General features: G+C 49.3%; 1 protein-coding gene across 2 annotated transcripts in view; it reads left to right on the top strand.

Moving 5' to 3' along the window:
- The window catches only part of NUP160 (nucleoporin 160), a 64,175-nt gene that overhangs the window by 15,416 nt on the left and 24,295 nt on the right, over positions 1-24,464 (top strand). For both annotated transcript variants that reach the window (XM_073561605.1, XM_073561606.1), the window contains exons 2-11: positions 3,745-3,853; positions 4,373-4,583; positions 8,435-8,657; positions 8,735-8,810; positions 16,875-16,989; positions 17,078-17,236; positions 17,337-17,414; positions 17,681-17,784; positions 18,111-18,195; positions 18,759-18,827. In XM_073561605.1, the coding sequence (XP_073417706.1) occupies positions 3,745-3,853; positions 4,373-4,583; positions 8,435-8,657; positions 8,735-8,810; positions 16,875-16,989; positions 17,078-17,236; positions 17,337-17,414; positions 17,681-17,784; positions 18,111-18,195; positions 18,759-18,827 (1,229 nt within the window). The remainder of the gene's footprint in view (positions 1-3,744; positions 3,854-4,372; positions 4,584-8,434; positions 8,658-8,734; positions 8,811-16,874; positions 16,990-17,077; positions 17,237-17,336; positions 17,415-17,680; positions 17,785-18,110; positions 18,196-18,758; positions 18,828-24,464) is intronic.

Raw genomic sequence — 24,464 nt, 5'->3', positions numbered from 1 at the left:
TATGTACACAGTGACTGCACCAGCAGAATAGTGAGTGCAGCTCTGGAGTACAATACAGGAGGTAACTCAGGATCAGTAATGTAATATATGTACACAGTGACTGCACCAGCAGAATAGTGAGTGCAGCTCTGGAGTACAATACAGGATGTAACTCAGGATCAGTAATGTAATGTATGTACACAGTGACTGCACCAGCAGAATAGTGAGTGCAGCTCTGGAGTATAATACAGGATGTAACTCAGGATCAGTAATGTATGTACACAGTGACTGCACCAGCAGAATAGTGAGTGCAGCTCTGGAGTATAATACAGGAGGTAACTCAGGATCAGTAATGTATGTACACAGTGACTGCACCAGCAGAGTAGTGAGTGCAGCTCTGGAGTATAATACAGGATGTAACTCAGGATCAGTAATGTAATGTACGTACACAGTGACTGCACCAGCAGAATAGTGATTGCAGCTCTGGAGTATAATACAGGATGTAACTCAGGATCAGTAATGTAATGTATGTACACAGTGAGTTCAGCTCTGGAGTATAATACAGGAGGGAACTCAGGATCAGTAATGTATGTACACAGTGACTGCACCAGTAGAATAGTGAGTGCAGCTCTGGAGTATAATACAGGAGGGTAACTCAGGATTAGTAATGTAATGTACACAGTGACTGCACCAGCAGAATAGTGAGTGCAGCTCTGGGGTATAATACAGGATGTAACTCAGGATCAGTAATGTATGTATACAGTGACTGCACCAGCAGAATAGTGAGTGCAGCTCTGGAGTATAATACAGAATGTAACTCAGGATCAGTAATGTAATGTATGTACACAGTGACTGCACCAGCAGAATAGTGAGTGCAGCTCTGGAGTATAATACACGATGTAACTCAGGATCAGTAATGTAATGTATGTACACAGTGACTGCACCAGCAGAATAGTGAGCGCAGCTCTGGGGTATAATACAGGTTGTAACTCAGGATCAGTAATGTAATGTATGTACACAGTGACTGCACCAGCAGAATAGTGAGTGCAACTCTGGAGTATAATACAGGATGTAACTCAGGATCAGTAATGTATGTATACAGTGACTGCACCAGCAGAATAGTGAGTGCAGCTCTGGGGTATAATACAGGATGTAACTCAGGATCAGTGATGTAATGTATGTACACAGTGACTGCACCAGCAGAATAGTGAGTGCAGCTCTGGAGTATAATACAGGATCTAACTCAGGATCAGTAATGTAATGTATGTACACAGTGACTGCACCAGCAGAATAGTGAGTGCAGCTCTGGAGTATAATACAGGATGTAACTCAGGATCAGTAATGTATGTACACAGTGACTGCACCAGCAGAATAGTGAGTGCAGCTCTGGAGTATAATACAGGATGTAACCCAGGATCAGTAATGTAATGTATGTACACAGTGACTGCACCAGCAGAATAGTGAGTGCAGCTCTGGAGTATAATACAGGAGGTAACTCAGGATCAGTAATGTAATGTATGTACAGTACACAGTGACTGCACCAGCAGAATAGTGAGTGCAGCTCTGGGGTATAATACAGGATGTAACTCAGGATCAGTAATGTAATGTATGTACACAGTGACTGCACCAGCAGAATAGTGAGTGCAGCTCTGGAGTGTATTACAGGATGTAACTCAGGATCAGTAATGTATGTATACAGTGACTGCACCAGCAGAATAGTGAGTGCAGCTCTGGGGTATAATACAGGATGTAACTCAGGATCAGTAATGTAATGTATGTACACAGTGACTGCACCAGCAGAATTGTGAGTGCAGCTCTGGGGTATAATACAGGATGTAACTCAGGATCTGTAATGTATGTACACAGTGACTGCACCAGCAGAATAGTGAGTGCAGCTCTGGAGTATAATACAGGAGGTAATTCAGGATCAGTAATGTAATGTATGTACACAGTGACTGCACCAGCAGAATAGTGAGTGCAGCTCTGGGGTATAATACAGGATGTAACTCAGGATCAGTAATGTAATGTATGTACACAGTGATTGAACCAGCAGAATACTGAGCGCAGCTCTGGAGTATAATACAGGAGGTAACTCAGGATCTGTAATGTAATGTATGTATACTGTGACTGCACCAGCAGAATACTGAGCGCAGCTCTGGAGTATAATACAGGAGGTAAGTCAGGATCAGTAATGTAATGTATGCACACAGTGACTGCACCAGCAGAGTAGTAAATGCAGCTCTGGAGTATAATACAGGATGTAACTCAGGATCAGTAATGTATGTACACAGTGACTGCACCAGCAGAATACTGAGCGCAGCTCTGGAGTATAATACAGGAGGTAACTCAGTATCAGTAATGTATGTACACAGTGACTGCACCAGCAGAATAGTGAGTGCAGCTCTGGGGTATAATACAGGATGTAACTCAGGATCAGTAATGTATGTACACAGTGACTGCACCAGCAGAATAGTAAGTGCAGCTCTGGAGTATAATACAGGAGGTAACTCGGAATCAGTAATGTATGTACACAGTGACTGCACCAGCAGAATAGTGAGTGCAGCTCTGAAGTATAATACAGGATGTAACTCAGGATCAGTAATGTATATATGTACACAGTGACTGCACCAGCAGAATAGTGAGTGCAGCTCTGTAGTATAATACAGGAGGTAACTCAGGATCAGTATTGTAATGTATGTACATAGTGATTGCACCAGCAGAATACTGAGCGCAGCTCTGGAGTATAATACAGTATGTAACTCAGGATCAATAATGTAATGTATGTACACAGTGTCTGCACCAGTAGAATAGTGAGTGCAGCTCTGGAGTATAATACAGGATATAACTCAGGATCAGTAATGTAATGTATGTACACAGTGACTGCACCAGCAGAATAGTGAGTGCAGCTCTGGGGTATAATACAGGATATAACTCAGGATCAGTAATGTAATGTATGTACACAGTGACTGCATCAGCAGAATAGTGAGTGCAGCTCTGGGGTATAATACAGGATATAACTCAGGATCAGTAATGTAATGTATGTACACAGTGTCTGCACCAGCAGAATAGTGAGTGCAGCTCTGGTGTATAATACAGGATATAACTCAGGATCAGTAATGTAATGTATGTACACAGTGTCTGCACCAGCAGAATAGTTTGTGCAGCTCTGGGGTATAATACAGGATATAACTCAGGATCAGTAATGTAATGTATGTACACAGTGTCTGCATCAGCAGAATAGTGAGTGCAGCTCTGGGGTATAATACAGGATATAACTCAGGATCAGTAATGTAATATATGTACACAGTGACTGCACCAGCAGAATAGTGAGTGCAGCTCTGGAGGATAATACAGGATGTAACTCAGGATCAGTAATGTAATGTATGTACACAGTGACTGCACCAGCAGAATAGTGAGTGCAGCTCTGGGGTATAATACAGGATGTAACTCAGGATCAGTAATGTATGTACACAGTGACTGCACCAGCAGAATAGTGAGTGCAGCTCTGGAGTATAATACAGGATGTAAGTCAGGGTCAGTAATGTATTTACACAGTGACTGCACCAGCAGAATAGTGAGTGCAGCTCTGGAGTATAACACTTTTCTGTATGACTCTGTACAGTACTTTCCAGCACACCGGGGCCATATTTCACATATCTAAGCCTTTTCTATTATCCTGAGATATTGGGCCCTTTCCACCATTACTTGTATTTTTTGGTTCTTTCCTGCATTATTTGCTTTGTATTGAATGTCTTTTCATTGTAGATGTCACTCCGGTCATCGGGGGTCCCAAGTACAGTGAGAGTGGTGGGGTCTACTACTACAGGGAAAGCAGCAGTCTCCTGGCCGTCACCAGGAATCGCTTCTTGTACTGGTGAGCGCTTTCTCATTATGGCCTCATTGAGGCTGTTTTGTGGGAATACGCTCTGATGTGTAGGATGGGCTGTTATTATATGAGTTGGGCCTGGACCCAGAAGAATTCAACGATCGCTGCTCTACAAACATAAAGTCCCCCAATGTTCCTGGTACTGCCGCCTCATCTGGTGCTGGTTCTTTCTGCTGTACGGTCGCGGGTCTTCTGCGTTGATCTGATCCTTTTACACATATGACATATGTATTTATAGGGCGGCTCCAGCAGTAATCGCTATGTCAGCAGATCCGCTCCGCTCCGTACGAGGAAGTGAGCCGGGCTGAAAGACCCCATTAAGCTCAGGTCGTCTTCTGTCACCAATTACTGAAATTGTTTGCAAGTCACCAAAATCCCTATATTTTACCGTCCCTTGTGAGCCACCAGATGGCGCCCCTCAGCCGCGCTGTCGCCGGTGCTTTGTCCCGTTCTGTTTCATTATGGACACGTTCATCGTTCCTAACTTTATTACTTGTTTTTCTTCAGGACGTCGTGCGCGGACACCTTAGAGCTGATAGAGGAGTCTCTGGACGTGAACCTCCTGAATAATGCCATCCGCCTCAAAATCTTCAACTGCGCCATCCTGCCCGGCGGCGTCCACGTATGCGAGACGCAGAGCAACGTGATCATCCTGATCCTCACGAATCAGACCGTCCACCGACTGGTCCTCCCTCATCCGTCACGCCTGTACAGAAGTGTAAGTAGGATCTGCCCTGATGAGACTGTCTGCTGAGAGGTTCTGCAGCAGCTGAGATCCAGTCCTGTATAATGCATGCTGCTGGTGAAGCTCCGCTGACCGGTCATGACATGATCTGCTCCTTCCAGATCGAGAGGAAGAGATCGAATGGAGCGGCGGTCGAGTGTTTGCTCTGCTGTCGCATTCACAGACTCCAGAGCTGACATCTGGGTTGGTTTCTTGAGCACATTGCCATCGGGGCAACTTATTGAATGACTGCGCCACTTGTGTGACTAAATAGTCACTAGTTACAGCACACACCCCGGGTTAGGCAGTAATGTCTGACATTTCTTCTCCACTTTACTCTTTTTCCTAAAAATAAAATGGTCTTTGTTCGTCTAACAAAGTTACTTTTATTTTTGCCAGAAATTGGTGCAAATTGTAACACAAATCTACCCGTCCTCATAATAAAACACGGGTACGTTTCTCGCTACAAATTTTAGGTCTGCGCCTCTTAAAGGAGTTTGGCACTTAATTAATAAAGTTAACATAGTAAAGCCAGTGTTACAAAAGAAAAAAAGCAGGCGTGCTGATTAGAGATGACCTAGACGATTTGTGGGACCCCAGTCCAGTGGCCATGTCAGTAGTCCGTGCTTTGATTTGTGGGACCCCAGTCTAGTGGCCATGTCAGTAGTCCGTGCATCGATTTGTGGGACCTCAGTCCAGTGCCCATGTTAGTAGTCTGTGCATCGATTTGTGGGACCCCAGTCCAGTGCCCATGTCAGTAGTCTGTGCCTCGATTTGTGGTACCCCAGTCCAGTGCCCATGTCAGTAGTCTGTGCATCGATTTGTGGGACCCCAGTCCAGTGCCCATGTCAGTAGTCTGTGCATCGATTTGTGGGAACCCAGTCCAGTGCCCATGTCAGTAGTCTGTGCATCGATTTGTGGGACCCCAGGCCAGTGCCCATGTCAGTAGTCTGTGCATCGATTTGTGGGACCCCAGTCCAGTGCCCATGTCAGTAGTCTGTGCATCGATTTGTGGGACCCCAGTCCAGTGCCCATGTCAGTAGTCTGTGCATCGATTTGTGGGACCCCAGTCCAGTGCCCATGTCAGTAGTCTGTGCATCGATTTGTGGGACCTCAGTCCAGTGCCCATGTCAGTAGTCTGTGCATCGATTTGTGGGACCCCAGTCCAGTGCCCATGTCAGTAGTCTGTGCATCGATTTGTGGGACCTCAGTCCAGTGCCCATGTCAGTAGTCTGTGCATCGATTTGTGGGACCTCAGTCCAGTGCCCATGTCAGTAGTCTGTGCATCGATTTGTGGGACCTCAGTCCAGTGCCCATGTCAGTAGTCTGTGCATCGATTTGTGGGACCTCAGTCCAGTGCCCATGTCGGTAGTCTGTGCATCGATTTGTGGGACCCCAGTCCAGTGCCCATGTCAGTAGTCTGTGCATCGATTTGTGGGACCCCAGTCCAGTGCCCATGTCAGTAGTCTGTGCATCGATTTGTGGGACCTCAGTCCAGTGCCCATGTCGGTAGTCTGTGCATCGATTTGTGGGACCTCAGTCCAGTGCCCATGTCGGTAGTCTGTGCATCGATTTGTGGGACCCCAGTCCAGTGCCCATGTCAGTAGTCTGTGCATCGATTTGTGGGACCCCAGTCCAGTGCCCATGTCAGTAGTCTGTGCATCGATTTGTGGGACCTCAGTCCAGTGCCCATGTCAGTAGTCTGTGCATCGATTTGTGGGACCTCAGTCCAGTGCCCATGTCGGTAGTCTGTGCATCGATTTGTGGGACCTCAGTCCAGTGCCCATGTCAGTAGTCTGTGCATCGATTTGTGGGACCCCAGTCCAGTGCCCATGTCAGTAGTCTGTGCATCGATTTGTGGGACCTCAGTCCAGTGCCCATGTCAGTAGTCTGTGCATCGATTTGTGGGACCTCAGTCCAGGGCCCATGTCAGTAGTCTGTGCATCGATTTGTGGGACCCCAGTCCAGTGCCCATGTCGGTAGTCTGTGCATCGATTTGTGGGACCTCAGTCCAGTGCCCATGTCGGTAGTCTGTGCATCGATTTGTGGGACCTCAGTCCAGTGCCCATGTCAGTAGTCTGTGCATCGATTTGTGGGACCCCAGTCCAGTGCCCATGTCCGTAGTCTGTGCATCGATTTGTGGGACCTCAGTCCAGGGCCCATGTCAGTAGTCTGTGCATCGATTTGTGGGACCCCAGTCCAGTGCCCATGTCAGTAGTCTGTGCATCGATTTGTGGGACCCCAGTCCAGTGCCCATGTCAGTAGTCTGTGCATCGATTTGTGGGACCCCAGTGCAGTGCCCATGTCAGTCTGTGCATCGATTTGTGGGACCCCAGTCCAGTGCCCATGTCAGTAGTCTGTGCATCGATTTGTGGGACCTCAGTCCAGTGCCCATGTCAGTAGTCTGTGCATCAATTTGTGGGACCCCAGTCCAGTGCCCATGTCAGTAGTCTGTGCATCGATTTGTGGGACCCCAGTCCAGTGCCCATGTCAGTAGTCCGTGCTTTGATTTGTGGGACCCCAGTCCAGTGCCCATGTCAGTAGTCCGTGCATCGATTTGTGGGACCTCAGTCCAGTGCCCATGTCAGTAGTCCGTGCATCGATTTGTGGGACCCCAGTCCAGTGCCCATGTCAGTAGTCTGTGCATCGATTTGTGGGACCTCAGTCCAGTGCCCATGTCAGTAGTCTGTGCATCAATTTGTGGGACCCCAGTCCAGTGCCCATGTCAGTAGTCCGTGCTTTGATTTGTGGGACCCCAGTCCAGTGCCCATGTCAGTAGTCCGTGCATCGATTTGTGGGACCTCAGTCCAGTGCCCATGTCAGTAGTCCGTGCATCGATTTGTGGGACCCCAGTTCAGTGGCCATGTCAGTAGTCTGTTCATCGATTTGTGGGACCTCAGTCCAGTGCCCATGTCAGTAGTCCGTGCATTGATTTGTGGGACCCCAGTTCAGTGGCCATGTCAGTAGTCTAGGCATCGATTTGTGGGACCCCAGTCCAGTGACCATATTAGCAGTCTGTGCTTTGATTTGTGGGACCCCAGTCCAGTGACCATATTAGCAGTCTGTGCTTTGATTTGTGGGACCCCAGTCCAGTGGCCATATTAGCAGTCTGTGCTTTGATTTGTGGGACCCCAGTTCAGTGGCCATGTCAGTAGTCTGTGCATCAATTTGTGGGACCAAAGTCCAGTGCCCATGTCAGTAGTCCGTGCTTTGATTTGTGGTACTCCAGTTCAGTGGCCATATCAGTAGTCCAGGCATCGATCTGTAGGACCCCAGTCCAGTGGCCATATTAGCAGTCTGTGCTTTGATTTCTGGGACCCCAGTTCAGTGGCCATGTCAGTAGTCCGTGTCCACTGGATAGGAGCCCTGTGAACAATCTCCTACCTGCCGGCGTCCCTGGCTCTTATTCTGATCAGTTGCACCTAAATAATGACATTGCACCCAACCTACAAATTCTGGCACGTGGCAGGCAGTCCACTGGGTTCCCGACCCGTGGCCACAGACTACTGATGGGGCTGCCGGACCAAGGGTCTTCTATCGATGGCTCATCTCCACCACCGGTATTTGAGCTTCTGTTTTGTTGATTGCTGGATGATCAGGATTTCCGGCCATAAGTGAGGGATTACCGTTTTGCTGAGCCAGACGTGTGATGATCTCTCCATCTCGTCCATTAGACTCCTCATCACCTGCGAGTTCTGTATGATGGGAGGGTCTGGTTTTGGTGGACAGACCCGTACATTTCGGTTACCTCGTATATCGCCCCTTGTCTGATCGTTATGCAGATTTGTTGCCTTTCTCGTGCACAGTTTTTGCTTAGATGTTAATGTTGTTGCTTTCTATTACAGGAGATTATTACAGAAAGTCAGATGCAGTCAGTATTTACGGACTTTGGGAAGATGAACTACAGTGATTCGGCGAACAGCTACGTGATCCCTCCGCTGCCCGGACGCTCGCAGAGCTCGGCCGCCTCCGCCGCCTGGCTGAGCAGTGAGGGGGAGACGCTCTTTGCTTTTGCCTCCAGTTCTGGTGGGATCATTGTTGTGAAGATGCCCCCTTGTGGTGTTGCCGGTATGTCCGTTGGCTGACGTCTCATTTAGTTGAATTAGTAAGATTCTATATTTCTGACCTGACAGCTTTTTCTTTAGGAGCGGTGACTGTGGTGGAGCTGAAGCAAATGTCGGTCAGGAGAATATTAACGGGGTTCATACCTACAGCTATAAGGTCCGTATCATCCCATCTCTGACGTAGTAGCAGCCTTTGTCACATACCTCATGTCATGGCGGCACCGACGAGCGTCATACTAAGAGTATGGCTCCAACAGCAGCTGGCTGCTAGAAATAGCCAGCACAATGCTCATTATTTATAAGTGATGACACCGTGGGGTTCCATCTTCTGCAGGGGCAATATGAATTTTCAATGAAAGATAATGCCGCTGTGCATAGGACGTCCTCTGGGGACGCAGCACTGCATCCCTTCACATCTCTTCCTGCTAGGGGCTCCCAGCAGCCAGGGGGGGGGTTTCTTTTAGGAGAATTGCATTTTCACTTTTGAAAAAAAAAAAAAGAAGCTGATTGCAGCAGGAATGTCCCCCAGAGACGTTACGCGGAGGGGGACACAGCACTGCGGCCTCTTCGTTCTCAGGGTGGGGTCATCAATGATCGGTAATGGTGGGACATCCTCAGCTCAGTCCTTTATTACGATGTGCTAGGTACAAGTTTCGCCTCTTTGTTTGTGCGGCCTAATTCTACTTGCTAAAATGTTTTTCTTGTAAGGGCCTAACTTTTTTAATTTAACATAAGGCTTCATTTTTTTTTTCTCCTACGCCTCATTGGGGGACACAGACAGTGGGTGTTATGGTGCTGCCACTAGGAGGACACTAAGTAAACCAGAAGAAAAGTTAGCTCCCCCCTGCAGTATACACCCTCTCGCTGGCTGGGATTTCTCCAGTTCTTTGCTTAGTGTCTGTAGGAGGCACTTGGTTCTGGTTTCAGACCCCACCGTTTTTATTTTATTTTTGAATTTTCTGTAAATTTTTATTTTTTAATTAATGGAGTGAAGGGGGCGACGGTTCCTTTCTACGACCCGATCTCCCCTGAACCAACAACAGGCAAACACGCGGAGTAACCCTTCACGTACACTTTCCTGCGACGAATGGGGCTGATTCCCCTGACGATGGTTCCCTTATGGTCGGTCCACGGATACGAGGGCAAGCACAACAGGACGTAGCACAGGAGTGCATGGAGAAGGACTTGAGCAGCGCTTTTTCGGATGCCCTGAATCAGCCCCAGAGCTCTCCGTCCCCCTACCACATGGTGGATCGATTGAGCAGTACCTCTTTAAGACCTCCTCCAGCTCTGCTACATCACCCGGAGGATGAGACAAGAAGACCCCGGACAGCGACGACCTGCCTGAGCACAGGAGTGGAGGTATGGGGTTGGGAGAAGCGCTGACTTGATGTCAGCGGTGGTGCATCGGCACTCCATCGCGCCCCGCCACCCCCTCGCTCTCGGCGCTCGGGTAGGCCAAAAATTTAGTCCCCGGCTTTTCCGGCCAACTAGGCTGCAATTTGAATGGCGCCGCCCTCTCTCCACCCCCGGCGCCTACCGCGGGTAGGCCAAAAATTTAGTCCCCGGCTTTTCTGGCCTATTAGGCCGCAATTTGATTAGCGCCGCCCGCCCCTCCTCTTGGCGCCTCTAATTACTTACGAGACGCGCAATTCTATTCTCGGGGGCCATGTCTTCAGCTGCCGTTAACCCTTTCATGAGCGCTATGCCTGCTCTGGACAGCCGGATACCGGGTAACGCCACAGGGCCACCGTTTTCCCTCCCGGGGGACCCAGCACAGGACCTGGTAAGCTGCATCTGCCCTCAGCAGATTAAAGCTTAACCCCTTCACGGCACATTCCCTGCAGCTGCGGACAGACTCTGCCGTTAACCTTTTCAGGAGCGCTATGCCTCAATCTAAGGAGGCTAAACAGGCTGTTAAGAAGCACACTGACTGCACTCCAATGTCGCTCGCCGCCGCTGCTGACGGGCCTCCTGCGTTTAGTAACCCTGAGTAGGCTGCGTCCCTGTCACGGTCGGTGGAGTCTCTTACCCAGGCTGAAAGTGTCCTTACCTCCCGAGGAAGGCTCTGGCGTCGGCCGGGAACCGTCCTCCAGCGGGGGCATACTCGTCCAAGGGACGGTCAGCGTCTCCGCACCAGCGACTCCTGACTCTCGCTCGCCCTCACCTGAGGTTCACAGCGAGCACGGCTCTGAATTCGAATGACACGTCAGCCCCTCAGAATCCCCCAACTGATCAGGAGTCGCTTGATTCTCTTATAGAATCAGTCAACAGGATTCTGAGTTTGGATGAGGAATATATTCCCGCTCCAGCACACCCTAGCTCATTTAAGGAAACCTAGCGTGTGCGCACGTTATTTACCAGCCGTCCAGTAACATAGGGCTCGGCCACATGAGCAGTTCACAGGGCAAAAGTCTACTCAGGCTAAATACCCTTTCCATCCAGACCTATTGTAGGATTGGTTACAGTCCCCTCCGGTGGACCCTCCTGTATCGCGTCTTGCTTCTAAAACGCTCCTATCTGTTTCTGACGGTTCCTCAGTCAGAAACTCCTCCGATTGTCAAATTGACTACCTTGCCCGTTCAGTTCTTTGAAGCTTCAGGAGCAGCGTTTTTTTTTCATCTCTCGCGGCAATTTGGGTCACGGTCTTGATTACTTCCTTCCAAGGCACCAATCTTCCGCCGAAGGCAACCACTGTCGCCAGGCAGATAGTTCACGCAGCTGACTTTGTAGGAGACCCTTCTTTTGATGTCGCCAATTGCGCGGCTCAAACTGTCGCTAATGTGATCTCCATTAGAAGAGCCCTATGGCTCCGCAGCTGGCGGGCGGATGCCACACCTAAAAGACGGTTGTCTTCTCTACCCTTTCAAACGGGTCGTTGTTTTGGAGAGAAACTTGACCAACTCATTTCTGATACTACCGGGGGAAAAAGTAAATTCCTACCTCCACAATAGGGGCTGTTCGGCCATTTCGCAACCAACAGCCGACGAGTTTTCGATCTCGCAACAATTCCGGTTGGTCCTCTTCTACCTTCTCTTCCAGATCAGGTCGGTCCCCGCGCGGAGACAGAAGCTCCCAGGTCTCATACAGACCTAACCGCTCTTGGAAACCCAGGCCTAGGGCTTCTGGATCTAGGGGAGCCAAATCTCATACATCTACCCAATGACGACAAGTGGGGTCAGGGAGCTGGTGTCCTCCGGATACAAGAGAGACTTTTCTCCCTCTCCAACTCGGTTTTTCCTTTCCACTCCCCAAGGAAAAAGACAAGAGCCTTCCTTCGGGCTGTTCAGGCTCTCTTAAGGGACGGAGTCATCATTTCGGTCCCTCATCATGAAAGGTTCAGAGGATTTTATTCAAACATTTTTGTGGTTCCAAAGAAGGAATGTGACGATGCGACCCATTCTGGATCTCAAACTGTTAAATCAGTTTGTCAGGGTACGGTGATTCCAAATGGAATCTCTCCGATCAGTTGTCGCTTCCATGGAAAAAGGAGAGTTCCTAGCATCCATCGACATCAAGGACGCTTACCTTCACATTCTGATCTGCCCGTCCCACCAGCAGTTCCTGCGTTTTGCAATTCACAAGGAACACTTCCAGTTCGTTGCCTTGCCCTTCGGACTCTCCACCGCTCCCAGGGTCTTTACCAAGGTCATGGCGGCTGTCATGGCCATTCTCCACTCTCGGGGAGTAGTGGTGTTACCGTATCCGGACGACCTGCTCATCAAGGGTCCGTCCTTTCCAGCCTGCGAGGAATCTGTGGAGATAACAGTAAATACACCTTCGCGCCTGTGGTGGAAGGTAAACTTCGCAAAGTCTTCCCCGAAACTGGCTCAGCACATTCCCCTTTTAGGGATGATCTTGACACTTCCCACGGGTTGGTCGTTCTCTCTCCAGGAGAGACCCAAGCCTTACAACAGGCAGCGCTACTGTTTTCTCACTCCATTCTTTTCGGCATGAGAGTTCTAGGAAAGTTGGTGTCAGCGATGGAAGCAGTTCCATTTGCACAGTTCTACCTCTGTCCCTTACAACACGCGTTGCTGTTAGCTTAGGACAAGAACCCGTTCTCCCTGGTCCGTCGGATCCCTCTGTCCCTGCGGGTCAGGCAATCCCTCAGGCGGTGGACACTGAGGTCCTCCCTGAATCAAGGCAGGTTTTTTCTCCCAGTAAAATGGTGGGTAGTAACCACCGACGCAAGTCTCCTCGGCTGGGGAGCGGTCTTTCGTCGCCACACGGCAAAGGGTCGTTGGTCAACCCGAGAGTCAGTCTCCCCATCAATATTTTGGAGATGCAAGCGATCAGATTAGCTCTACGGAGTTTCCACCGTCTCCTCGCAGGTCACATCAGGATCCAATCCGACAACGCCACGTCTGTAGCGTATATCAACCGCCAGGGAGGTACCCGGAGCAGGATGGCCGTGCACGAAGCTAGTCACATCCTCCATTGGGCTGAGCGTAGAAAATTGGGCGGCAGTCTTCTCTTCATCCGGAAGTCTTTTCAACAGATTTGTCATCGGTGGCTTCAAGACTAAACAACAAGGTTCCTCGGTTCATTGCCCGATCACGGGATTCATGCGCCACCGGAGCGGACGCCCTAGTTCTGCCATGGCACCGGTTCCGGCTCCCGTACATCTTCCCTCGCTTCCGAGGGTCATCAAGAAGATCAGAGCGGAGGGAGTACCAGTGATCCTTGTCGCACCAGATTGGCCGCGCCGAGCATGGTATGCAGAACTAATACAACTAGTTGCCGCCGTCCCCTGGCGACTTCCAGATTGCATGGATCTACAATAGCAGGGCCTGATTTACCACCAGAACTCCAGGGCCCTGTCTTTGACGGTGTGGCCGTTGTATCCTGGATTTTAGCACAGGCTGGGTTTTCTCACGACGTGATTTCCACCATGATTAGTGCTAGGAAGCCTGTGTCCATGTGCATCTATCACCGCACTTGGAAAACCTTCTTCTTTTCGTGGTGCAAGGATCATGGTCGATCACCTCTGGTGTTTTTCCATTCCGGCCATATTGGAATTCCTTCTATCTGGTTTAAAATCAGGCCTCGCTCTTAGCTCGCTCAAGGGCCAAATTTCAGCCTTGTCAGTGCTTTTCTGATGCAAAATTGCCACCAAACTTCAGGTCAAGACGTTCATTCAGAGAAGTTTCCCATGTGGCGCCTCCTTATAGAAGGCCATTGGAATCATAGAACCTTAACCTGGTTCTCGGAGCCTTACAGGAGGCTCCTTTCGAACCACCGCAGGATGTGTCACTGTCCGTCCTCTCTTGGAAGGTGGTCTTTCTAGTGGCAATTACGTCAATCAGACGAGTTTCGGAATTGGCAGCTCTGTCCTGCCGTTCTCCGTTCCTGAATTTTCCATCAGGAAAAGGTAGTTCTCAGGACGTCCCCGTCCTTCCTGCCCAAGGTCGTCTCCTCTTCCATCTCAGCGAGGGAATTGTTTTGCCTTCCTTTTGTCCGGCGCCAGTCCATCGCATTGAGAAGGCCCTCCACACCCTGGATGTGGTTAGGGCGCTGAGACGGTGCATCTCATGGGCGGCTCCCTACCACAAGTCAGGTGCCCTTTTCATGCTTCCAGAGGGGCATAGGAAGGGTCTAACCATGTCAAAGCAACGCTAGCCAGGTGGATTCCCCTGGCGATTCAGTAGTTCTACTGTATCAGGAATGCGCCTGTCCCAGTGGGGATTAAGGCGCACTCTACCTGGTCAGTGGGCGCCTCTTCGGCCATTCGGCACCAGGCCTCGGCAGAACAGGTCTGCAACTTGGTCCAGTCTGCATACCTTTTTCCCCAAATATTACCAATTTCATTCTCAGGCCTGTCCGCAAGATTGCGACGTGATCCAGCCTGCATACCTTTACAAACATTGCCTAATTTATTTTCAGGCCTCTGCGGATGCAGCCTGCAATCGGCAGTACCTCACTGTTGACTCAGTGGTACATGGGGTATTAGCAGATGTATGCTCCCCACCCAGGGACTGCTTTATGACGTCCCACTGTCTCTGTGTCCCCCAATGAGGCGTAGGAGAAATAGGGATTTTTGTGTACTCACCGTAAAATCCTTATCTCCGAGCCAATCATTGGGGGACACGGCACCCACCCTGTTTAGCCTATTGGCTCACTGTAGCATTCTTAGGCTTTGACTTAGTTATGGTTATTATTGACTGTTTATGCTCCTACTGCTTTTTTCACCGAACTGGAGAAATCTCAGCCAGCGAGAGGGTGTATACTGCAGGGGAGGAGTTAACTTTTTTCTGGTTTACTTAGTGTCCTCCTTGTGGCCAGCAGCATAACACCCCACTGTCTCTGTGTCCCCCAATGATTGGCTCGGAGAAAAGGATTTTACGGTGAGTACACAAAAATCCCTATTTTTTGTTTTTAAACTGTGAAAGACTATTTGATGGAGTCCCCCCCTTCAATGTGTTTTCCAGCCTAAAATTAATGTCAAGATAAAGCAAAATGTCCTGAAAAATGAGAGGACAGATCTGACAGTCCCTGGGTCCTATTGCGGCTTGTTGTGCTGCCTGTGGGTTTGCCCGGATTTGTTATGTAATGTGTATCACGATTGATAGATTAAAGGAAAGGTGCCATCAGAAAAAAAAAAATTTCAACGATTAAACATTAATTCTTTACATTTTTTTTCAAATTTTGTTAAAAAATGTTATTTGTTTATAATTTATAAAAGATGGAAAATAATTTTAAAAGGTTTTGTATTTCCATTTTTAAACACTAGGGGGAGCAGCTACTGAAATTTGACACAAATACCTAGTGTACAACTAGCTCACATTACTGCACTGCAGTAAATATGGGTGGAGTCTACTGACGTATGTGTCTTCTCTCCTCCCCTTCTGGGTGTGTGCTAAGGGGTAAGAGAGGATGAGATTTAGGAGCACTGTGCAGAGACCTTTTGTTGGTGACTGCAAAGTTATACTGACAAGTAGATGGTCACCGAGGATGGCAGGCAGCAAGGATTCTGTTAGTTGGTGCTGCTCGCTGTATCATAAACTCGGAAATAGACATGCATGCTCACACTCACGCACACTTGCACTCGCATGCACTCACGCTCACACAGGAAAATACACAGCATGCTCACACACACATACATGCTCACACACAGGAAAATACACATGCGCACTCATGCTCACACACAGGAAAATACACACTCACGCTCACACACTCACATGCTCGCACACTCACACATAAGCTCACATTCACATATTGGTGAACTCTCACGGCAGCGCAGTGATACACTGACAGCAGGTAATCGCTCCCGCAGTTTATCGTCGGCGGCCGGGTAGAGCGGTCACATCTCCCGATGTGACTGTTCTACATGTGAGATCGCCGTGGGACACTTGGTGTTAAATGAACTACGGCGGAAAGGTGAGTATATGTTGGTTTATTACTTTACATTTCTAGGAGACTAGGGCATCGGGGATTTGGTGGTAGGTGAGTATAATGTTTTCGTTATTTCTGTGTGAATATGTATGTAATTTTACTTTTTTTTTTGTGAGCACAGGTGCCGGTGATACTACTCTCTCATCAGCAGCATCTGTTATCAGTGACAGCAGACATAGCCAGATGGGAGCAGCAGTCTCATCGGCCCACGCCTGCTTTTTTACCGCAGGTCACTTCTGCGGGTCACAGTGTGGGATCACGCTGAAATCTGCCAGCTTGATCCCACAGCGCTGTGACCGACAGTACCGGTGGTAGCGTTACTTCTGGTGACAGTCACATCTGCGGGGTCACGCTGACATCGGACAGCATGATCCCGCAGCACGCTGACCGGCAGTCTTACCGGCAGCTCCTGTCATCGCATGCACTGAGCAGTGTTTTTAATGACGGGAAAATACAACAAAATGGCCGCAATCTCCTCACACAGTTGTGTCCTGCACTGCCCAGGAGGGGCATGCGCAGGTGACAGCTAAGATGCAGGAGGAGCTGCCTCAATGCCAGAGATGCGGTCGGAGTCGACCACTGGCTCTTATGCCCTTGGCTACCATAAGTGAGGTGTGCAAATGTCGTTCCCAGACACTTATGCCCACACTAATGAAAGTGGCAGCCCCCAGTGGCAAACAAGTCAATAAATAAAAAAACTATTAAATTAGTTAATTTAATTTTGAATTAAAAATAATTGATTGTATAATCAATAATTATTCATATAAAAATTAAATTCACGGCACCTTCCCTTTTAAGTGACTTGTTTTTCTTTGTGCGGCTATAGAGGGGAGCAGGACCCCGCTCATCTTCCCGTGAGTCTCGCTGTTCACTGCCTTGAAAACGACGCGTTCATCTTCGCTTTGTGTCAGGATCATAAGCTGCGCATGTGGTCTTACAAGGTAAGTGACGTCCGCGCCGATCACAATGCCGGTGTGGAAGGACGTAGGAAAGCCGACATCATTATTCCATCGCTTTGGATCGTTGTAGGACCAGACTTGTCTCATGGAATTTGATATGCTGGAGTTTGTGCCGGTCAGCAAAGAAATGCGTCATATCCCAGGGGTCGGGCACAAGCTGAGACTGGCACATTCGACGTCTATAGGACTTTATCTCGGCGTGTACTTGCACTCACCCGGACAAGGACAGGTATTTGCACCTCCTCGCAGTGTTCCTTTAATAAAGTGTTTGTTTTTTTTAGTGCCAGATGTAAGATTTTACTTATAGGCTGACTAATACATTCTTACAGTTCTGCATCTTCCAGTTGGTGACTGCGGACAGCAATCGCTACTGTCTGGATCATGTCTCCTCCTTATTCTCAAACCAGGTTAGTAAGGCTCAGTGCATATGGCATTTGTGGAGGTATATGGCCACAGTCTGGATGGCTGCCTGGATACCAGTCCAGACAAAGGCCAACAGAACACCATGATGGCTGCCATCTACTAAATGGGGCCTATGGCAAAGCAGAGTACACGCCGGGCAGAACGCCGTTGTCTGCTTTTGGCTACGTGTCCTTTGTTTAAGCTGCGGTTTTCTGCAAATTTATCTCCATCTTTGGGTACAAACTTATGCTGAGCTTCTCTTCTCATTTAGGAGCCCCTGGTGGATTTCATGTTTACTCTGACAACCACAGACATTTGGGCTTTGTGGCTTGATGATGAAAACCAAACTGTTGTCAAACATATCAATTTTGAGCAGTGAGTATCACGACGGGTTAATATTTTTATAATTAGCATGTCACCCTCCTGAAAGCCCACCCTTCATTAGCCAGGATTGGCCCCGGGGGCTGCGGATGCCGGCGGCCCCGGGGGCTGCGGGTGCCGGCGGCCCCGGGGGCTGCGGGTGCCGGCGGCCCCGGGGGCTGCGGGTGCCGGCGGCCCCGGGGGCTGCGGGTGCCGGCGGCCCCGGGGGCTGCGGGTGCCGGCGGCCCCGGGGGCTGCGGGTGCCGGCGGCCCCGGCTCTGGAGGCCCATTTCTCTGCTTTTGCTGTTACCTATTATAACACCTCAATCTCTGTTTTCCAGTAATCAGGCCGGGCAGTGGAACCAAGTTTTCATCAACCCATTACCAGATGAAGAACTGAACATTTTGGATGAGCAAGACCCCCGGGTTAGTTACAGATCTGCTTGCACCTAAAATCAGGATTTATGATTGTTTGGTATCCAATATATCAGGTCAACTTCACACTGACCTTCCTAGTAGCAAATGGATTCGGAGGGGGCGGGGCCATTTCTGTGGCGCAGGTCCCGATGGGGGGTGAACTGGTTCCGGGGCGTAGATTCCCAAGGGGGTGGGTCGGGTGTGGGGTGCTGATCCCGAGGGGGGGGGGGGGTCGGTTGTGGGGTGCTGATCCCGAGGGGGGGGGGGGGGGGGGGCTGGTTCCGAGGCGTAGCTTCCAAGGGGGTGGATCGGGTCTGGGGTGCAGGTCCCGAGGGGGAGCGGAGGGCGTGCTGGGTCCGGGGTGCAGGTCATAAGGTGGGGTGGGCTGGTTCTGAGGCGTAGGTTTCAAGGTGGTGGGTCGAAGTAAAGCGGGTGGATTTTGGGGTGGAGGTCCTGAATTGGGGTGGAGCGGGCTGAGGTTCTAATGATCTTATTGTAGTGATGCTGCCTGTGTTTATCGGCTGTGTAGAGACTTTCTCTTTTCCTTTTTTTCTTACTATGTCGTGTATTAGGAGACGTATCGTGAATATTTGTTCTCCCCTGGAAGGTTCACCATCACTGCTTTACTGAAAGCTTTGCAGGCAAGTCGTCCTCTTATGTATGACAATGGCTCCTAATGACGACCGTAACATGTATGTCATGTATGTATGTCCACTGCTAGTACAGAATGGGTCAGTGTCACGTACCTGCTTCTTAGCACGTGACTTGGGGTTGCGCCTGCAAGGGTTAATCCGTCTCCTCTCACTCAGTCCAGCATTCAACCTCTGTCCTATGCTGCAGTGGGAGCATAAATCACACCCCGACACAAACCACACACCCCGCTCACACACGTTGCCACCACTCACCGAACACACGGACGATGAGTACCGGAAGTACTACTACTGTGTGCCAGTCACCAGGAGCACATACACTAAGGCTATGGATCCTTTAGAGCATACAAGGTTCAGACTTATTACAGTTTTAAGCTTTAATAGAAAAGGTACAGTGCTTACAATAAAAAGGATATAAAAATGGAGATAAAAAGTGACCTACAAATATGCAAAAATAGTGATAAAATAAAAGGGAGAAAACTTACAGAAAAATCTAAACTTTGCAGTCTGGTAATCTGCTCCCTGAGGGAGAGAGTATGAAAATGGATAACATCAGCTTGGCTGCCCTCAATCTGTGAACAACTTTCTTTGTGTAGGCCTAATTTATAGGTTTAGCCTGGAGAACAGATTTCAAGACCAGCCTTTCATGTTAGTATTCTAATTCCTGGTTTGTGACTGGACCATGGCTACTTTACCAATTAATATAACATTATTTCTCCTACGCCTCATTGGGGGACACAGAGACAGTGGGTGTTATGCTGCTGCCTCTAGGAGGACACTAAGTAAACCAGAAGAAAAGTTAGCTCCCCCCTGCAGTATACACCCTCTCGCTGGCTGGGATTTCTCCAGTTCTTGCTTAGTGTCTGTAGGAGGCACTTGGGTCTGGCTTCAGACCCCACCGTTTTTATTGTATTTTTGAGTTTTTCTGTAAATTTTTATTTTTTAATTAATGGAGTGAAGGGGCGACGGTTCCTTTCTACGGCCCGCTCTCCCCCGAACCAACAACAGGCAAACACGCGGAGTAACCCTTCACATACACTTTCCTGCGACGTTTGGGGCTGATTCCTCTAGCTATATTGGCGATGGTCCTTACGACCGGAGTCCGGTAATCCACGGATATGAGGGCAGGCGCACGGAATGGAGAAGACTGGACAGCGCTTACGTAGGCCCTGAATCTGCCCCATAGCTCTCCATCCCCCTATAATAGGGAGGATCGATTGAGCATGCCCCTTTAAGAACTCCTCCAGCTCTGCTACATCAGCCCAGGAGGATGAGAGCCTGCATGGATGGCCGGACAGCGCTGAGCACTGGAGTTGAGGTATGGGGTCGGGTCCTGGCCTCCGGGAGAAGCGCTGATGTAGTGTCAGCGGCGGTGCACCGGCCCCCTCTCGGCGCTACCTCTGGTAGGCTCAAAAATGTAGCCCCCGGCTTTTCCGGCCTACTAGGCCGCAATTTGAATAGCGCTGCCCGCGCTATTATCATCGCCCCCTCGCCTTGGCGCCTCTCATCCCTGACGAGACGTGCAATTCTAATTTCGGGGGCCATGTCTTTTTACCTCAGCCTGCTCTGGACACGAGCTGTGAGGCGAGCATTCTGCCGGATACCGGGTGACACCGCAGGGCCACCGCTATTCCTCCCGGGGGACACAGGACCGGGTAAGCTGCATCTGCCCTCAGATTAAAGCTTAACCCCTTCCCGGCACGTTCCCTACAGCTGACTCTGCCGCTAACCCTTTCAGGAGCGCTATGTCTCAATCTAAGGAGGCTAAACGGGCTGTTAATAAGCACACTGCGTTTTTTACCGTGTGTACCACTTGCAAGTCTGCCTTACCCAGTGCACAGACTAATCCGTTATGCACGGACTGCGACCCGGCCTGCGCTCAATCTCCCCTCGCCCCCGCTGCTGACGGGCTTCCTGCGTTTAGTACCCCTGAGTGGGCTGCGTCCCTGTCACGGTCGGTGGAGTCTCTGACCCAGGCTGTATTCTCCCTCCGGGAAGACTCTTAAAGCCAGAAGGCGTCCTTACCCCTCGAGGAAGGCTCTGGCGTCGGCCGGAAACCGTCCACCAGCAGGGGCCGTACTCGTTCAAGGGATGGTCAGGACCCAGGACACGTGCCCTAGTCCCTTTCGCGCCTCAGCATCGGCGACTCCTGTCTCTCGCTCTCCCACTCCTGGAGTTCTCAGCAAGCACGACTCTGAATTCGAATCTGACACGTCAGCCCCTCAGAATCCCCCAACTGATCAAGAGTCGCTTGATTCTCTTTTAGAATCAGTCAACAGGATTCTGATGTTGGATGAGGATAATGTTCCCGCTCCAGCACACGCCATCCGGACTTTAAGGAAATTGTCCAGAAACATAGGGATCATCCGCATAAGCGGTTCACAGGGCAAAAGTCTACTCAGGCTAAATACCCTTTTCATCCAGACCTAATGAAGGATTGGTTACAGTCCTCTCCGGTGGACCTTCCTGTATGGCGTCTTGCTTCAAAAACGCTTCTATCCGTTTCTGAGGGTTCCTCAGTCAGAAACCCCTCCGATCGTCAGATTGACTACCTTGCCCGTTCAGTTTTTGAAGCTTCAGGAGCAGCGCTTTTTCCATCTTTCACGGCAATTTGGGTCACTAAGGCAATGGCCGCTTGGGCAGAAGTCTTGATTACTTCCTTCCAGGGCACCAATCTTCCTCCGGAGGCAACCACGGTCGCCTGGCAGATAATTCACGCAGCGGACTTTGTAGTGGACGCCTCTTTTGATACCGCCAATTGCGCTGCTCACAGGGCTGTGGAGTCGGTAAGCCAAACCTGCGACTCCGACTCCTCAATTTCCCTTACACCGACTCCACGACTCCCACATATATTGCTTATATTTAAGTGAAAAATGTATTGTAGTACAATGTGAACTTCAGACATTTAATCATTTCTATGATCCAATAATCAAGATATTTAGAACATAATATCTATTTATTGGAATACAACTTTAGAACACAAAAAACTGTAATAAATTGTAAATATGTAATACACTGTATAATATCGATTACATGCATACGGTACAGACCAAAAGTTTGGACACGCCTTCTCATTCAGAGTTTTCTTTATTTTCATGACTATGAAAATTGTAGATTCACTCTGAAGGCATCAAAACTATGAATTACCACATGTGGAATTATATAAATAACAAAAAAGTGTGAAACAGCTGAAAATATGTCTTATATTCTAGGTTCTTCACAGTAGCCACCTTTTGCTTTGATTTCTGCTTTGCACACCTCTTGGCATTCTCTTGATGAGCTTCAAGAGGTAGTCACCGGAAATGGTTTTCACTTCACAGGTGTGCCCTGTCAGGTTTAATAAGTGGGATTTCTTGCCTTATAAATGGGGTTGGGACCATCTGTTGTGTTGTGCTGAAGTCTGGTGGACTTCTACACTTGAAAATAAAGCCTGCACCTTAAGAAGATGTGGTGGTGAATACAGTCTATTCCAACTATCAGTTGATGTTACTGAAGACGAGCAATGCCTGTCCTGGGCGTCCTTTTGGGCAGCTATGAGGTGTACCTGACTGGTGCTAAAAAAAAAAGGAGTGTTAGTCTGTGTGCTACCCGGCTTTCATTCTTTTTGGTACAGATATGATATGGATAGACAGATATGGATAAATGGATAGATAGAGCAGATTTCTAATCTGCTTTTGCTATTGAAAACATCTATGAGCTCAAAAACCTTTCAGGTGATGACGTTTTTTAAAAAGCTGATCGGCTTTTGCAGCTGAAAAACGTATCCTCAAAAAACGCAGGAAAAACGCTGTGTGTGAATGTAGCCTTAGATCAGGAATAGAACAGCCATTTATAGGACATTTCATAACTTTCCCAAATTCCTATGAAAAAATATTCAGCATATTCTGCATTGAACTACTGTACCCAATTTATTATATATTTTAGGAGTCGGTCCATTTTATACCGACTCCAACTCCGACTCCACCAAAATGAGCTCCGACTCCGCAGCTCTGGCTGCTCAAACTGCCGCTAATGCAATTTCCATTAGAAAAGCCCTATGGCTCCGCGACTGGCGGGCGGATGCCACATCTAAAAGATCGTTCTCTCCCCTGTCAAACGGGTCGTCTTTTTGGAGAGAAACTGGATCAGCTCATTTCTGATGCTACTGGGGGAAAAAGTAAATTACTTCCTCAACAAAAGGCTGTTTGGCCGTTTCGCAACCAACAGCCGACACGCTTTCGATCTCTTCGCAACAACTCCGGTTGGTCCTTCTCTTCTGGATCAGGTCTGTCTCCGTGCGGAGACAGAGGCTCCCAGGTCTCATACAGACCTAACCGCTCCTGGAAACCCAGACCTAGGGCTTCTGGATCCAAGGGAGCCAGATCTCATAGATCTACCCAGTGACTTGTTGCGGTATCCGGCGGACGCCGACAGAGTAGGCGGTCGCCTATTTTCCTTCAGCCACACCTGGCTCGCGGTCGTCCACGACAAGTGGGTCAGGGAGCTGGTGTCCTCCAGATGCAAGATAGTTTTCCTCTCCACCTCCAACTCGCTTTTTCCTTTCCTCTCCCCCCAAGGGAAAGACAAGAGCCTTCCTTCGGGCTGTTCAGGCTCTCTAAAGGGACGGAGTCATCATTCCGGTCCCTCATCATGAAAGGTTCAGAGGATTTTATTCAAACATTTTTGTGGTTCCAAAGAAGGACGGGACGATGTGACCCATTCTTGATCTCAAACTGTTAAATCAGTTTGTCACGGTTCGGCGATTTCGAATGGAATCTCTCCGATCAGTTGTCGCTTCCATGGAAAAAGGACCCTCCTTTATTGGACCCTTGTAGACCCAGCAGTCAGGGGCAGAACAATCCGTCTCCTGCAATCTACCGCCTTCTTCCCACTCCTCACATAATGTCTGACCCCTTACAACTCTGTGTTTACCGCTTCACAGCACTTAGCTCCTCCCACTCCCATGTGACTGTTAAAGCTGCAGCCATTGGCTGACTGCCCAGGTGAGTTTGTTCCAGCTCTATCCAGACGCTGCTGCATACCAAGCAAGTCACATGATCAAGCCTCTGTGGGGAGATTAACCCATTTAGTGCTGCCGGTCAGCAGGTCTCACAATATGTTACTGTGAAAAATGAGGATGAATGAACTCATGGAGATCAACATCCAACACTGCGGAGACACCATCACATGTTCCTCAACGCAGTGCTTCTAGAGCAATGCCCCCATCCCTTATGGGAAATATGTAAAATATGCAAAACACAAGCCGCGGAGACACCATCACATGTTTCTCAACGCAAGCAATGACTAGCCAGGTCTTTCCCCATGAAGGAACAACCACGGGAGGGGCAGTCTCCAATGAAGGAAACCACCTATGCCAAAACATGGTGTCCATCCACAGACAGCTGTTTCGGGGTATTGCCCCTCATCAGTGTGGAGTAGGAAACTGGCTAGTAGGAGCAGTGCCTTCCCGGGGAAGGACCTGGCTAGTCATTGCTTGCGTTGAGAAACATGTGATGGTGTCTCCGCGGCTTGTGTTTTGCATGTTTTTGCATATTTCCCATAAGGGTGGGAGCTTTGCTCTAGAATCACTGCGTTGAGAAACGTGATGGTGTCTCTGCAGTGTTGGATGTTGATCTCCATTCATCCTCA

Source organism: Dendrobates tinctorius, unplaced genomic scaffold, assembly GCF_039654945.1.
Source record: "Dendrobates tinctorius isolate UK_male_01 unplaced genomic scaffold, ASM3965494v1 ptg000323l, whole genome shotgun sequence".
Classification (NCBI taxonomy): domain Eukaryota; kingdom Metazoa; phylum Chordata; class Amphibia; order Anura; family Dendrobatidae; genus Dendrobates; species Dendrobates tinctorius.
Note: the sequence above shows the minus strand (reverse complement) of the source record. Positions and strands in the feature narration are given on the sequence as shown.